Source organism: Salvia hispanica, chromosome 2, assembly GCF_029641045.1.
Source record: "Salvia hispanica isolate PSC_SH4W2 chromosome 2, Shi_PSC_v1, whole genome shotgun sequence".
Classification (NCBI taxonomy): Eukaryota; Viridiplantae; Streptophyta; class Magnoliopsida; order Lamiales; family Lamiaceae; genus Salvia; species Salvia hispanica.
Window position 1 is genome coordinate 42,261,288 of NC_142693.1, and position 14,785 is coordinate 42,276,072.

The 14,785-nt window shown below is 40.6% G+C and overlaps 4 protein-coding genes and 1 long non-coding RNA gene across 12 annotated transcripts; 3 read left to right on the forward strand and 2 right to left on the reverse strand.

Annotated features, from left to right (window-relative positions):
* Positions 1-1,306: 1,306 nt before the first annotated feature.
* LOC125189616 (uncharacterized) lies at positions 1,307-4,674 on the reverse strand. 6 transcript variants are annotated; one of them, XR_016136013.1, is made up of 6 exons: positions 4,549-4,674; positions 4,321-4,435; positions 4,134-4,191; positions 3,930-4,047; positions 1,746-3,203; positions 1,307-1,568 (listed from the first exon to the last, which is right to left on the reverse strand). It is a non-coding gene; the product is annotated as an uncharacterized LOC125189616 (long non-coding RNA). The 6 variants fall into 6 exon arrangements; XR_016136012.1 differs by lacking the exon at positions 4,549-4,674 and adding an exon at positions 3,309-3,480 and having other exon boundaries at positions 4,321-4,521; XR_007170840.2 differs by lacking the exon at positions 4,549-4,674 and having other exon boundaries at positions 4,331-4,521.
* Positions 4,675-4,946: 272 nt separating this feature from the next.
* On the forward strand, positions 4,947-7,222 carry LOC125189424 (purin-rich alpha 1). Of its 2 annotated transcripts, none has more exons than XM_048086730.2 (5): positions 4,947-5,222; positions 5,302-5,349; positions 6,120-6,260; positions 6,359-6,604; positions 6,683-7,222. In XM_048086730.2, exons 1-5 carry the CDS (start codon positions 4,947-4,949, stop codon positions 6,833-6,835), a joined length of 864 nt encoding a protein of 287 aa, XP_047942687.1. In that variant the 3' UTR covers positions 6,836-7,222. The 2 variants fall into 2 exon arrangements, with proteins under 2 accessions (XP_047942687.1, XP_047942739.1); XM_048086782.2 differs by having other exon boundaries at positions 6,362-6,604.
* An 805-nt stretch (positions 7,223-8,027) lies between these two features.
* LOC125189250 (L-ascorbate oxidase homolog) lies at positions 8,028-10,316 on the forward strand. The gene has a single exon (XM_048086575.2). It carries the CDS (start codon positions 8,532-8,534, stop codon positions 10,206-10,208), a length of 1,677 nt encoding a protein of 558 aa, XP_047942532.1. The 5' UTR covers positions 8,028-8,531; the 3' UTR covers positions 10,209-10,316.
* Positions 10,317-10,400: 84 nt separating this feature from the next.
* LOC125189557 (oxidoreductase) lies at positions 10,401-12,051 on the reverse strand. The gene is made up of 7 exons (XM_048086840.2): positions 11,897-12,051; positions 11,769-11,829; positions 11,660-11,698; positions 11,402-11,514; positions 10,998-11,244; positions 10,863-10,909; positions 10,401-10,777 (listed from the first exon to the last, which is right to left on the reverse strand). The coding sequence occupies exons 1-7, from the start codon at positions 11,984-11,986 to the stop codon at positions 10,613-10,615; spliced, it is 762 nt and encodes a 253-aa protein (XP_047942797.1). The 5' UTR covers positions 11,987-12,051; the 3' UTR covers positions 10,401-10,612.
* A 44-nt stretch (positions 12,052-12,095) lies between these two features.
* Positions 12,096-14,710, forward strand: LOC125189335 (peroxisomal nicotinamide adenine dinucleotide carrier-like). 2 transcript variants are annotated; one of them, XM_048086649.1, is made up of 10 exons: positions 12,096-12,253; positions 12,333-12,494; positions 12,571-12,701; positions 12,786-12,840; positions 13,002-13,154; positions 13,421-13,489; positions 13,582-13,689; positions 13,815-13,883; positions 14,207-14,261; positions 14,359-14,710. In XM_048086649.1, exons 1-10 carry the CDS (start codon positions 12,173-12,175, stop codon positions 14,520-14,522), a joined length of 1,047 nt encoding a protein of 348 aa, XP_047942606.1. In that variant the 5' UTR covers positions 12,096-12,172; the 3' UTR covers positions 14,523-14,710. The 2 variants fall into 2 exon arrangements, with proteins under 2 accessions (XP_047942606.1, XP_088922302.1); XM_089066176.1 differs by having other exon boundaries at positions 12,115-12,253; positions 12,324-12,494.
* Positions 14,711-14,785: the final 75 nt, after the last annotated feature.

Sequence of the window (14,785 nt, forward strand, 5' to 3'; positions counted from 1 at the left end):
AGTGAGCTCGATGTCTCAGCTCCTCACTGCCACGACAAATAGCAAGGCCAAGTCCCGCTGTCTCTCTCCATCTCTCCCGTTTCAATTTCGGTCACAACCATCACGTTCACAGTGACGAGCTCCCTACACCGCCTCCCCGGTTCTCCCTGAAATAGTAATACACACGATTGGAAAATCAGCAGAACTCTCCTTCCTCTCTTCTCACAAGAATCGGACTTTCTCACTGTCACTCGCCGCTACCAGTTTGACCGCGCCTCCTTCTCCACTGGCCTAAAATCCGATCAGCTCTACCGCTGTCTCCAGCGCAGTACTACACGACCCTCTCGTTCATTCTCCGTCAACTCACGCTGCAGTTCGCCACCCGCGGTGCAGCTCGTGACTCCAGCCATCTCCATCGCTCAGCTCTACCAGCGCCGACAATTCCCTCGGCCTCTCGGTCTCTCATCTATCTCCGTTGCTCTAGCTCGGCTTTCGCCATCGCCGTCCCATTAAGCACGCCACCCCGCCACTGTCACAGCGACGCTGCGCTCTCGACCCTGCCATCGCCACCGAACAGCCCCTACTACTCGATGTCTGTCGCTGTCCATTCTCACATCAGATCCACGATTCTCTCCACCAGATTCAGCCTTCAACTTCTCTCCCTCTCTCGATTGCTAACTCCCTCATCAGGTCGCCGCTTCCATTTCTTCATGGCATCGTTCTCGTCACGCCGCCTCCGCCGATGTCCAGTGGTAGTTGCTGCTATTCGCTCTCTCCACGACTAGCCTAATCACCTTAACTCAGCGCCGCTGCATCTCCGTGAATCGCTTCATCGGACTACCATGGAGCAGCCCCGCTGTCGCGTCGAGGCCGTTTTCATCGCCATGGTCGCTGTTGCCAACACAGAGTCAGCACCCCGCTGCTTTCGCCTTCCATCTCTCCATTCCCGTCCGTCGCCCAGTGAAAACCATTTGAGAACAGATTTGGGAGATTGAGTTTCACTATTGGAGCTCTCTGTCTCTCTGATTTCTCTTTGGATTTCGAATGAAAGTGGGTGAGAATTTTGTATGATCGTGGAGTGGTGGTGATACATATACATACATAAACATATTTCTAATTTGTTTGTTGAGGTATCATGGCCAGATTTTTCGCAACCATAATGAGAAGTGGGTAGCATATTTGAGAGGGGTTCAGATCGGTGGAAAGAATAGCCAATTTAACTTATAAAAGTGGGCTTCATCAGCGTGAATAATTTGGGCTTGGAAAAGAATAATTGCTTGGCCCAATTTTGTATATATTTTCCTTCTATCGACTCGAAAATACAAAGGCGAGAATTGACTTTAATATTCGATGTTCTTTCAAGAACACTTGAAAAAAAAATGGAAAAAGTCCGGGTGTTACAGTTTTGGACCAAATTTGTATTTTGGTCGTATGTTTAGGACCAAAATTAACCTTTACTCCATTTTGTGCCGCATATGCAACATTAACTTTGCACTGCAAACTTTATCAAAAGCAAGATCAAACCTTCTACTGTTTTATCAAGCAAAACTTGAGTTTCCCCAAGTTTCTAAATTCAATAACCCCTATCCCTGCATAATAGCCAAGAAAGAGGGAGTTAGTAAACTTTGAAAAAACTAAACAGTAGCAGAAGGGATGCATATATCAAATTGTTGGCAGGCTGTTTAGAGGAGCAAGAAGACATATCACCTTCAGCTACACATTTTATTACAGGAAAGACTGAAAGAGTCACGAGAAGGAGAACAAACCATCCACATTCCACATTTTCCGGAAAGAGCTCATATCCCTTCATTTCTGTATGAGAATTATGGATGCATCCTGAAGCCAACCCTTTCCTTCATTGCCTTCAAGCAGATTATCAAGTTGTTTGGCCATTTCTTCAACCTAAAGATACCGTAACCTGAAAAAGCTCATCATAAAAGCCTACTAATCGAAGACAAGCAAGGTACATAAAATGATTTTTTTTTTCAAGTATATCATGTAGGCAACACATTTGACATCGCTGTCTAGCCATGAAAACACAAGCATAAGGGTTTATCGTGAGAAAGGTATGATGCCAGAAATGAGAAACTAAAGAATGCCGCACAAAGTTCGTCAGCGAGGTTGGAGACGGCGATGCATTCAGTTCCTTTCATTGATTCAGACTGCATCAGCAATGGTGGAGATGAATGTGATTAGGTCCCTGGATTCAGACTGGACCACTTTTCCTTATCAAAAACTACTCTGCATCAGCAACAATGAAGACAAGTTCGCTTGTTTCCTTTTCGGATTCGGACTGGAACCCATCTCCCGAAGCAACAATACACCCTGAAGGCACTTGTGAACTAGGATATGCTGGTAGTAGGTTTCTAGTCCAATGTGTACTCAGTAGTGTCTGTCCAAAGGAAGTGGAGTAACTGCAACAGAAGATTTTTCTTTCAAGGCTGTCGAAGTTTTCAGTATGCTAGTGCCAGATTGTAATGCGCCTTTATCCGAATTATCAACCTCATCAGGAATTTCTAAAGCATCAATACTTGCATTTGATCCCAATAAATGCCATGTGCTTGGAGTAGTGATTGATGGCTGCAATTTGTGTAATAATGGTTCCACATTAGATCCAAATGATGTATAGTTGTTTACTGATTGACAAGAAACACCATCTGATAAGCATATAAGATAGGAAGCCCTAACTTAACCCAAAACCATGGTCAAAGGTAAAGGGTTGACTCCCTATTATATGCTATTCCACACTTTCGTGTGAAACCGATGTGGGATCGTATCAATCCATCCCTCTTTTAAACCGGACGTCCACGGACGGCACACGCCGGGTGGCAAACCCAAAGCCACGGGCCCACATTTTTCGGTGGCACCCCTTTGGTCACACCTACGGGTAGCCCCTTTCCGTAGGACATCCAGATCCACGTTCACCGCACCAAATTGATAAGCATATAAGATAGGAAGCCCTAACTTAATCCAAAACCATGGTCAAAAGTAAAGGGTTGACTCCCTATTATATGCTATTCCACACTTTCGTGTGAAACCGATGTGGGATCGTATCACCATCCACGACTTCTCCTGAGAAGAAATCTTTATTCATCAACTTTTCAGTGTCTGGGATCCCATGCTTTGCAGAAGAAATCAGGGGCATGTGCTTCACCGTTTCCTGTGAAGCATCATCTTCCTCATTGGATGCACATCATCCAGCTGATGATAAAGCGCCTGGAGAACTACAGTGGGGAAAATTATTGACGTGTAGCTTCTAAAGAGAACGCAACAGAAAAACTATCAAATTAATCAAGTAAAAAGCAAACATAAAATATGGTATAAATTACTTAGTAAAATGGAAAAGTGAGATCTTCCCATCAATTGTTAAGCATATCATCACACAAACAGGGTGATACTTCTCTATCCACACCCCCAATATGAAACTGGGATTCTCATTATGGGAAGCTTTGGCAACAGAAAGTCCAAGGATCACATTTTCTTCACCACCGACATGCTATCCTGAAGCAGGTTGATTGGATACAATATACTTACTCCTTAAACATGAAGAACATAATATACAATCACTAGAGTTAATAAATCGATGCTTTGTGCATTTTTTTTTCTCCTTGCAAAATTATTTCTCGTTCTTTTTTTGCATAACATAACCAACCACATCCATGTTTCTCAAACACATTCTTTAATTAGCATATATCTGAACTCCAGAATATAATATCAAACTTTTCCTCCCAAACATTTTCCACCGGCAAACAGACCTAATTTCCCCATCTCCGGGCCAAAAGAAAGCAGCCAATATAGCAGAATGAGGACATATTAGAGACTAAACAACAAATACTTTCAACTACAAATGTTAGCTGGATTAAAGTACTAGACGATAGCTACACATTAAAGAAGCTAAAGAAGTTCAGAGAGAACATAAAAATGGCAATCAATGGAGGAATTATACTTACTCCATTAAAGATGCAGGAAACTGAGAAACAGATGTGGTCCAGTTGAAATGGGCACAGCATCAGTGCAGAAATCCACAAAGATACTATTAAATGACAAAATGATTGGCTTCAGAGATGCCTGGAAGCAATAAGAAAAGAAATATTTAGTCCAGATAAAAGTAATAGTATGTGATTCCTAAAGCAAATAGTACTATAAGAACTAACCATAGTCCATCAAAATCAAATAGATGTTGGACGAATCCATTGGAGACACAGAATTCCACTACACAAGATCGACAGTAATGGTAAATAAGCAGACACATAAATCAGTTTGTGGGGACTTTGCTACAAGCAGGAGGAACATAAAAATATTATAGAGGCACACGCACACATAAAAGAGAGAGAGAAGTACCTCTACTAACCTAGCTAACATCAGCATGACAAATGACCAATTGGAACGATAGGAGTTAGGAAGAATCTTAACTTTTCCTTAAAGTGAGATGCTAAATTGCTGACAACATTTTTTACTGCCACAACAAAATCCAGTCAACTATGTGGGAGGATAAAGTTACCATTTTTATGCAAGGAGCTCAGCTCATAGAGTATATGAAAAAGCTAATAGAGTAAAAAAGGCATATACATGCATAAATAACAACACCCCTTAAAAGGAAGAATTGATTTCATTTTTGAAAGATAGAGAGACTCAGAGAAGCAAAATTAGGTGGGTGGGAGGGAAGAAAGGATTGGGGGTCCAAGTGGGACTTGAGAATAGGGACGGATCCCTTCTCCAAATCAGCAGGCATTGGAGAGAGAGTGAGAAAGAGAGAGAAGGCACCGGCGCCGGAAGGTTACAATTACAGTGTTGCGAGAAATTAATTTGGAAATAGAGAAATTAACAAGGGCAGAATCGGAAATTGAGAATTAGGGGCTGGCCATGTGGTGAAACGCAGCTTCCCCAAAATGACTAGATTAGATAACACCGCACTGACCTAAATTCAAAACCCTATTAACCTCCCCAATTTCTGCCACAATTCGTAGATGGAGGGGAATTCTTCCGGCGGCGGCGGAGGAGGAGGGGGGAATGATGTGGAGCTGCTCTGCAAAACGCTGCAGGTGGAGCACAAGCTATTCTACTTCGACCTCAAGGAGAATCCCCGCGGCCGTTACCTCAAGATCTCCGAGAAGACTTCCGCCACAAGGTCCACCATCATAGTACCTTCCAACGGCATCGCCTGGTTCCTCGACCTCTTCAATTACTATGTCAATTCCGATGACCAGGATGTCTTTAGCAAAGAACTCCAGCTCGATACCAAGGCATGCCCCACACGCCCTTCCCTTTCTTCAATTTCTTTCCTGCTTTTCTAACTTTTCCTTCCCTTGTATCGGATTTCAGGTTTTCTATTTTGATGTTGGGGAGAACAGAAGGGGCCGCTTCCTCAAAGTTAGTTCCTCTCTCTCAATCATTTATCAGCAATTATTTGCTTCTGTTATTCGTGTTTATTGAATCCAACGTTCACAGTTTCATTGATAAAGAATTTAATTTTTCAAGTGTTCGATGTTAAACATTTAGTTTTAGTTTTGGTTTAGTTTATGTCCACTTAAACATTCTAGTGGTTATATTCAAAAATATCATATTCCCAATATACAAGCATGCGTATCAATCAAACATGTTTGAGTAATACAAGAATGCATATATCTTGAAAACTTTCTTGTTCAAAATACAATTCAGAAGCATGGGTTTGTAGTTTTAAATAGCAATGATCAATATCATTGTACTCTTTTTGAAAAAAGGAGGTCTGTGTATTTGTGTAAAGTTTGTTGCTTTATTAAATTAACTAAAAGCGTCACTGTTTGCTGATGGAGTTTACAGTTCAACTTTACAGTTCCCATATCTAGCTCTATGGAGTTTCTAGGTTTTAATTCTGAATGCTTGTAACTGCAGTAGCACATTTTTAATTTCACAAGGTACTAGTATTGATACTTCTAATGAATGGGAATAAAAAAGTTAAGGCCATTAACCAGAAACATGTTATTGAATTCAGAAATATAAACCATGTGCATTCTTTTGGAAGATACTTCTATATAATTAGAAGGAAAAGATGCTGTTGTGCGTGTTAATGGAAAAGATGCTGTTGCATCTGAAGTTGTCTTGAGTAAATAAGTCACGTCTTGAAAGTCTGCATTTTTTTACTAATTAGAATTTGCTTGCAGATATCCGAAGCTTCTGTCAGCCGAAACCGCAGTACTATTATTGTTCCTGCTGGAAATGCTCATGATGAGGGGTGGGCGGCCTTCAGAAATATTTTGGGCGAAATAAATGAAACTTCACAGCTAGTCGTCCTTCCAAATCAGGTATGTAGAGTCATTATTTCATTACGTAGTTGTAGATATTATTGATTGCCTCAATAAGCAAACCTTCATGTATGTACTTTTGGTTGTGTAAATATCAGCAGAACTCTGAAGCTCCGGAACGCCTTGTCAGGCTTTCAGATGATGTGGGGGCTGGTTTTATATCAAGTCATGGTTCTCGATCTGCCCCGGCAGCTGAAGTGAATGTTGATCGCTCTTCTGATCTGCCACCCGCAACTGATGACATAGGTAATATGGGAGTCTCCAAAGTGATAAGAGCTGATCAAAAGAAATTTTTCTTTGATCTGGGTAACAACAACAGAGGTCATTTCTTAAGAATATCAGAGGTAAGTTAAGGGAATCAGTTATTGATAAAGTTCGTATCATGCAACTTCCCTTAGACTTAATGAAAACATGGAATGCAGGTTACTGGTTCAGATCGTTCATCCATAATTCTCCCACTCTCTGGTCTGAAGCAGTTCCATGAAATGGTGGGTCACTTTGTGGAGATCACAAAAGATAAAATTGAGGGCATGACTGGTGCAAATGTAAGGACCGTGGACCCTCCTCAAAGGTGAACATGGGTGAGAGTGTGGCCAACCAGTCTGTATCTCAAAACCAATTGTGATCTGTCATCTGTGACATTATTTATTATGGTTGATTGATTGGGTGTGCACGTCTGTGTTGCTGCTTGTGTAGTGCTCGGCTTTAGTCATGTCTCGATTTCATCTGAATAAGTCTGCCCTCGTCTTCTTCAGCTTGATTCTAGATAGAATGAATGATACATACATGAACAAATAAGCACATTTTCTGCCAAAAGATTGGCCTCCTTTGTTTAATTAGATGTCTTTTTGAATAGATTGGAAGTGTGTTTTCTGCTAGGAAATTGATGTGTGTTCTTCGCAAGGGATACCATGTCATGAATGTTGAAACTTGTTTGTTTGAGTGAGCAGTTCTTGCTTATATGTGTCTGTGTAATGACTAACGACTAACTGCAAGACTGTCGACTGATTATTTGAGTGGAGTATTTTTTGCTTATAGGAGTGTTTCTTTTGTTTGACAATAAACAGAATACTTTGAGTGATAGGATAGATTGGTAAAATAATTCGAGTTAATCAATTGTTTTTGATGAATTGATTGATATTGATCTTATCCTTCAAAAAGTTAATTCTATGTTTTTACCAATTCACATTTTAGCCAAATGTTCTAATCCTTAATTGTTATGTCAGAGATGAATGTCTCAGTACAGTTGATTCATGTATCTACATGAATCAAATTATTCTTATCTGTTTTCTTCATTACAAATCACACACATGAGACGATTACATATATATGCATATCGATAGAAATACAAGAAACAGAAATGTCATTATATAAGAAAATTCCTGGCTAAGTAGTTTGCATAATGAGAAAATGATAACTTGATTCAGAATTGCTTTAACATATTTTATTCACTAAATCCTCAGACATTAGCCAGCCACAAAGATGGGTCTACTACATGAGCCGTCTACTACATGGTCTTCTTCTGCCAACCATATTTGTTCAAGAGTTTTGTACAAAACAATCAAACTTTGGTTGGTTAGTGTAAGGCAATAACAGTAGTACCACCTAGTATTTACTCTACATTAGTCAAATCATAATTCTTTACGAAAATACAATTTTAATATAGCCATATTAAAAGCATACTACCACCTTGTCTTAAAAAAACTTCATCTGGGTTTGTTCCTTAAAAATAAAAACTTTCTAAACTTTCCATTTTAGGAAGTGGATGCCATAATCCACTAATACTATTCCAATTACTTTTTCTCTTACTTTACCCATTTTTTTCTCTTACTTTACCGATTGTGCATTAAAATCCGTGTCGTTTCAAATGTTTCTATTTTTCAAATACGGAGGTAGTAGTAGTTAAAATTTTGAAACATGATCCATTTTATTAAAGATATGGTGGTATGCATTAAAACGATTGATGAAATTAGAGTTGCACGATTTAATTTTTTATTAGGGTATGAAGCATGGGATAATATGAAAATAAAAGAGACACCTTTGGCTCAGTTAAGAGAAACAAAAAAGAAGAAAGAATGGAGCGGAAGAGAAGGAAAATGAAGGGATGAAGGAAGAGATGCCATTCATTTAGATAACAAACCTTCCTATATATTCAATCTCACTTTGAATTCCATAACACCATTCTTCTCTTGCCAGAAGAAGGCACTAGCTAGCCTTCTTCTTTTTTCTTCTTCTTCTTCTTTAAATAAAATAAATAAACAATAAAAAAAAATGGGTTCTTTTAGGAGGACAGTCCTTCCACTTATTTTGGGTGTGCCTCTCCTATGCCTCTTGTCAATTGTCAATGCAGAGGATCCATATCTCTTCTTCGAATGGCATGTCACCTACGGCACCATCTCTCCGTTGGGGGTCCCTCAGCAGGGCATTCTCATCAACGGCCAATTCCCCGGCCCTGAGATCAACTGCACCTCCAACAACAACATCGTTGTCAATGTCTTCAACGAAATCGATGAGCCTCTCCTCCTCACTTGGGCCGGCATCCAGCTCAGGAAGAACTCATGGCAGGACGGTACTCCCGCCACCATGTGCCCCATTCTCCCTGGCCACAACTACACCTATCAGTTCCAAGTCAAGGACCAGATAGGCAGTTATATTTACTTCCCCACTACCGCCCTCCACCGCGCCTCTGGGGGCATCGGCATGCTTAAGGTCCACAGCCGTCCTCTCATCCCTGTCCCCTTTGACAATCCTGCGGAAGATCATGCTATCCTCCTCGGAGATTGGTACAACAAGGGCCACAAGACCCTCAAGAGCATTCTTGATTCCGGCCGGTCCATTGGCAAACCCGATGGCATTCAGATCAATGGCAATTCTAACAAGGTTGGCGATGCTGCTGCTGAGCCACTCATCACCATGGAGGCCGGAAAGACTTACAGGTTGAGGGTGTGCAATGTGGGCATGAGGCTGAGTGTCAACTTCAGAATCCAGGGTCATGCCATGAAATTGGTGGAGATGGAGGGATCCCACACCGTGCAGAATGAGTACGACTCCATGGATATCCACGTCGGCCAATGCATGTCTCTCTTGGTCACCGCTGATCAAACCCCCAAGGACTACTACTTTGTTGCTTCCAGCCGCTTCTTCAAGCAAGTCCTCACATCAGTGGCCACTATCCGCTACGCCAATGGCAACGGACCTGCATCACCCCAGATTCCACTACCCCCTCCTGAGAATTCCGTCGGCATTGCATGGTCCATCAACCAATTCCGCTCCTTCAGGTGGAACCTGACCGCCAGTGCTGCCCGCCCCAACCCACAAGGCTCCTACCACTATGGGAAGATCAACATCACCCGCACCATCAAGCTATCAAACTCTCGACAAGTGGTGGATGGCAAGCTCCGTTTCGCTGTCAATGGTGTCTCGCATGTGGATGGTGAAACCCCATTGAAACTGGCGGAGTACTACGGGAAGGCGGACCAAGTGTTCAAATACGATCTTGTGAAGGATGAGGCAGAACAAGGGGAGAAAGTTGTGGTGGCACCCAGCGTGAAGAATGCAACCTTCAGGAACTTCGTGGAGATCATCTTCGAGAACCACGAGAAGACTATCCAAACATGGCACTTGGATGGATACTCCTTCTTTGCGGTTGCAATTGAACCTGGGACGTGGACCCCCAAGAAGAGGCAGAACTACAATCTTTTGGATGCAGTGAGCAGGCATACCATTCAGGTGTACCCTAACTCGTGGGCGGCAATCATGACCACTCTTGACAATGCTGGTATGTGGAACTTGAGGTCTGATATGAAGGAGAGGGCATATTTGGGACAACAGTTCTACTTTAGCGTTGTCTCACCGGCACTCTCCTTGAGGGATGAGTACAACCTCCCTGCCAAACAGGAACTCTGCGGCATTGTCAAGGATCTGCCCAGGCTCGCTCTATACACTTAAAGAAGAAGAAGAAGAAGAAGAAAAAAGAAGATGCTAGCTAGTCTAAATAAATGTGCATATATATGTATATCCATTTTCATTCTCAGAATGAATACACACATTTAACCACTATATTGCCATATCTTATCATTACTTTCTCATGTACTATTAATTAACATGTACATGCACATGCTCAGCATTGCCTCAAATATATAAACAAAAATGCATGCATATGCCAAACTGGGAATAAGGTAATGACGTTCGTCACACATAAGTTTCACATTGTAATTCATACTTGCACTTACTTATTGAGAAACTTATTCTGGTATAAAGCAGATACACTACTACGTTATGATCAAGGAAGGAGAGATCTTTTAATCTTGCTGCAAGGAAAAGTCCTTAAAATGTTTCATCTACTCATCGTTCTAAATCTTTATTAGATGTTTGTGAACTTTTGTCACTAGCCGACACGTAAGAGAAATTCTTCTAGTAGTCCGGTGAATCACCTTGTCACCTCCATCTTCTCCATCAGTTTCCAAGCCTGTCAGTGTTCCAGCATCAGGACTAGGACCATTGGTAGTGTTTACAGCCTGCACCAAAAGGAGAACCATAAATATTCCCTATACAAACCAAATGCCTGTCTCTGTATTTCAATGTCCGTATGTCTCATCTTGCCTCATCATAGTAGTGATCCTCCGAATCTTTTATGCCATGCAAATAACCTGGAAGAAAACATAAGATTTATATGTTTAAACGCGAACAAGGGATTAACATACGCAATAACAAACGGACGAAAAAATAAATAGCAACCTGAGTACGCCATATCTTTAAATAGCAGCAAGCTACGAGGCATTAGTACCACAGAAAAAGGAAGGTATTTGCTGGTTATTTTGGCCTCTGTAGGTGAAGGTTCATCATGTATCATGTCTTGAGTATCGTTTTCTGATGTTTGGTCAGTGCTTTCTAACTTAGGATGAGGAACAAAGTCCATGACAACAGGAGACCCAAGTGACAGGATTGCCACCACAGGCATATATGCAGGTCCATCTTGATGTGGCTGTTAATAAAAAAGAAATTGTAAAAAAAAAGGGAGCAATCTAGGAAAGACCATACAACTTCTTGGCAGTTAGTGCTACTTTCCATATGACAGTATTACAAAATCACATAAAGAATGATACGGAATAAATACATGTACACTTGAATTTAGCACCCACCATAATTCCTTGGTCAGGCAAATATTCATTGATAAGGACATGGTTGATTGCCGAGGGAAACAACTTTGATTCCTCGTATATTCTATTTGTAACTGTTTTAAGCCAAGATGGCACTGCAAAACACAATGAAGTTGTTCATTCAGTTTCTGTTACTGTACCCAAACTTCACAACACAAGAGCAGTGGATGACTACTGTCATTTCTTAGAAGCAAAGAGTGATAGAAAATGCGAGCTAGTGAGGGAAGAAACTAAACTCACGTTGTTGGGCAAGAAGGCCTTTTTCGTGGACAACTCCTCCTGAAAATAGAATATCCGAATCAGTATGAGATTAATAAGAAAAGTGGTAAATTTAGGTATGTTTAGGCACCCCAATTTTGGAGTCTCCGATTCTTCAAAGTCTTCCATTTGGAAAGCGGGGCTTGGTCAATCTGCAAACGAATTTAGTATAATAAGCAGAGGTTTAGGGTTAGTGTAGTAGTAGTAGTAGACACATACGTTTTTGAGGAGAAGTTCCTCTTCAGCTGGGGAGATGTATTCAGGTATGTACATCACAGTCGGCACCGAGCCCACAACGTATTTCTCCATCACCTCCGTCTCTCCTCTTTGCACTCTCAAATCGAATTGAGTAAATATTTAAAACCCTCGTGGGCACGTGTGTCTTTTCAGTTGATTTTTTTTTGTTTGTAGGCGCTGGTGGCTATAAATGAAAAAGAAAATGAAAATGTTGAGGATAAGAGGAGTAAAAATCGAGTCTTGGAGATATTCAGTAGAATGTCGAACGCCATAGTGAATGGGATTGCCGGAGCTGGAGGAGGGATTGTTGCCCAGATCATTACTTACCCTCTGCAGACGGTAAGCTTTTGTCTCTCTCTCTCTGTCTTTGTGGGTTAACAAGAAGCAAGGTGAGAGCTGAGTAGTTTAGAATACACAGGTGAATACACGGCAGCAGACAGAGAGGATTGCTAAAGAGTCGATTCCTCCAAGTGCATCATCACCTGCTCTCATTCAGATTTTTCACCTCATTAGAAGTGAGGGCATCGGAGGACTCTACAGTGGCCTCAAACCATCTCTGCTCGGCACTGCAGCTTCTCAGGTGAGTGAGGTGTCAATTGAATTGCTATTACATCTTGTTGGCTTGCTAATTCCTTGTCCCTACTTGAAGTTTCCAGGGAATCTATTACTCCTTTTACCAGGCTTTCAAAAACAAGGCTGTCGCCCTTGCCCTTGCAAATAAAAGAAAAGGCCGAGGAGATGGCACTCCAGGAATGCTCTCTTGGCTTCTTGTGGCTGCACTTGCTGGGTAGGCTAGGACTATTATATAGTAGTATACTAAGTTTCTTCTCTTCCTCACTTTGTGTGTGTTTATAACTCTTCACTCTTGCAGCTCTCTCAACGTACTCTTCACCAACCCTATATGGGTTCTTGTAACTCGTATGCAGGTACCCCCTCTTCCCTTTTATGCTCAGCACAAAAACTTCACTTTTCTGCTTTCTTTGCTGAGTTTATGCCTATAAGAGCTTATGTATTTGCTGCCATGACCACGTGATAAACACTTTCTGAGGATATATGTTTGTTGGCTCAAGTTATTTTTCATTTCCAGACCTATACTCAAGCAGAAAGGAAAATTGTGGAGGCCAAAAAGGAAGCTCTGTTGAAGGAAGCTTCACAAAATGCTCTATCACAATCTTCTTTGACCACGCAATTGGCTCAACTTGATTCGATAAAGCCTCGCCCTTATGGAACAATTCAAGCGGTGAATACTACTTGCCTTTTTGTATCATTCTGTCCTTTTACTATCTAAATTTAGGCTTGAAAGTGGTAACTTTCTTTAATTGCTCAAAGTTTGAATGATTTTTTTAATCGAATGGTGCTGTATACAATTTCTAATGCACTCTTAGCTAGATTTTACATGTGAACTGCATGCTTAGCTTGCATTTCCTCCTACAGTAAAATGTTTTTGTGATTTTAACTAGTTTGATATCACTATTAATCGGACATCTATTTGATTATCTTTAGTAGGCATGTGAAGTTTATAATGAATCAGGAGTTGCTGGATTTTGGAAAGGCATTGTTCCAACGCTAATAATGGTTAGTTTGCTGTGTTATTTTCTAATGAAGTCAGCCTTTGAAAATGTTAGTATTTGAATTCCTGAAAATACTGTTTGATTTTGGCTTCCCAGGTCTGCAATCCATCAATTCAGTTCATGATTTATGAGAGTTTGTTAAAACACCTGAGGAGTAAACGATCTGCTAAGAAACAAGGATCAACAAATATAAAAGCCATAGAGGTAAATCTGCTGACAAACCTTGCATGGCCTCTTTTGCATTTTCCACTTGGTAAGGAAATTTGTAATCACTGTTTAACTCGTGTCTTACTGCTAAACTGTTTGGTTTGTTACTTCATCTTAACTAGATCTTTTTAGTGGGGGCCATCGCAAAGCTAGGGGCAACTGTTTGTACATATCCACTGTTAGTTGTCAAGGTAAGATCATCTATTCATACTTCATACTTGAAGTCTTGATTTTTCTTAACTAATTGTATTCTGGAATGATCTGGTTTTTGTTGTTGTGGAAGTGAAGAATACGAAAGAGTCCATGAGTTTTAATACGACATGAACATGATGTACTTACAATAAATGTGTATAATAGTGTTGTCAAACAACAATACAGAGACCTGATTTTTAGTAATCTCTGCATTTTTTTTTTTTTTTTTTTTTTTTTTTATGATACAGTGGATGATGTAAAATTAGTGTTGTGGTAGTGTACCGTATTTTTCGTTGTGGCTAATAATGTGGTGAATATGCAGTCAAGACTTCAAGCAAAGCAGGAGATTGGTGGAAATCTTTCATTAAGATACTCAGGTTTGCAAAATTACCAGTCCACAATATCTTTAGTAGTGTCTGCTTCTGCTTGAAACATAACAAGATTTTTATCTGGATATGTTTTGTGACGGAACAGGTACAATTGATGCCATCATAAAAATGATACGTTACGAAGGAGTGAGGAGCTTCTACAAAGGGATGAGCACGAAGATCGTACAAAGTGTATTTGCTGCATCTGTTCTTTTCATGGTGAAGGAGGAGCTAGTCAAGATTTATGATGCCATGAGAAGTGTCAAGTGATAGATAGCATTGAGAGAATCCACAATTCCTTCTCTTACATCAAATTTACAATGAAGAAAATACAATACAGTATGAAACTATATAGTATTGTTACCAACTTCATGTTCATCTCATGCATATATTATAGAACATTTGAAGCAAAATCATTATAATTTTTTCCTTAATGAAAATGTTGAGTTGTCCAGTTAGTTCTCAAGTGAAAATTTCTGGCTTTCTGTAAGAAATCAAAACTAATGGAGCAAGGGAAGCTAGACTACAAGTGA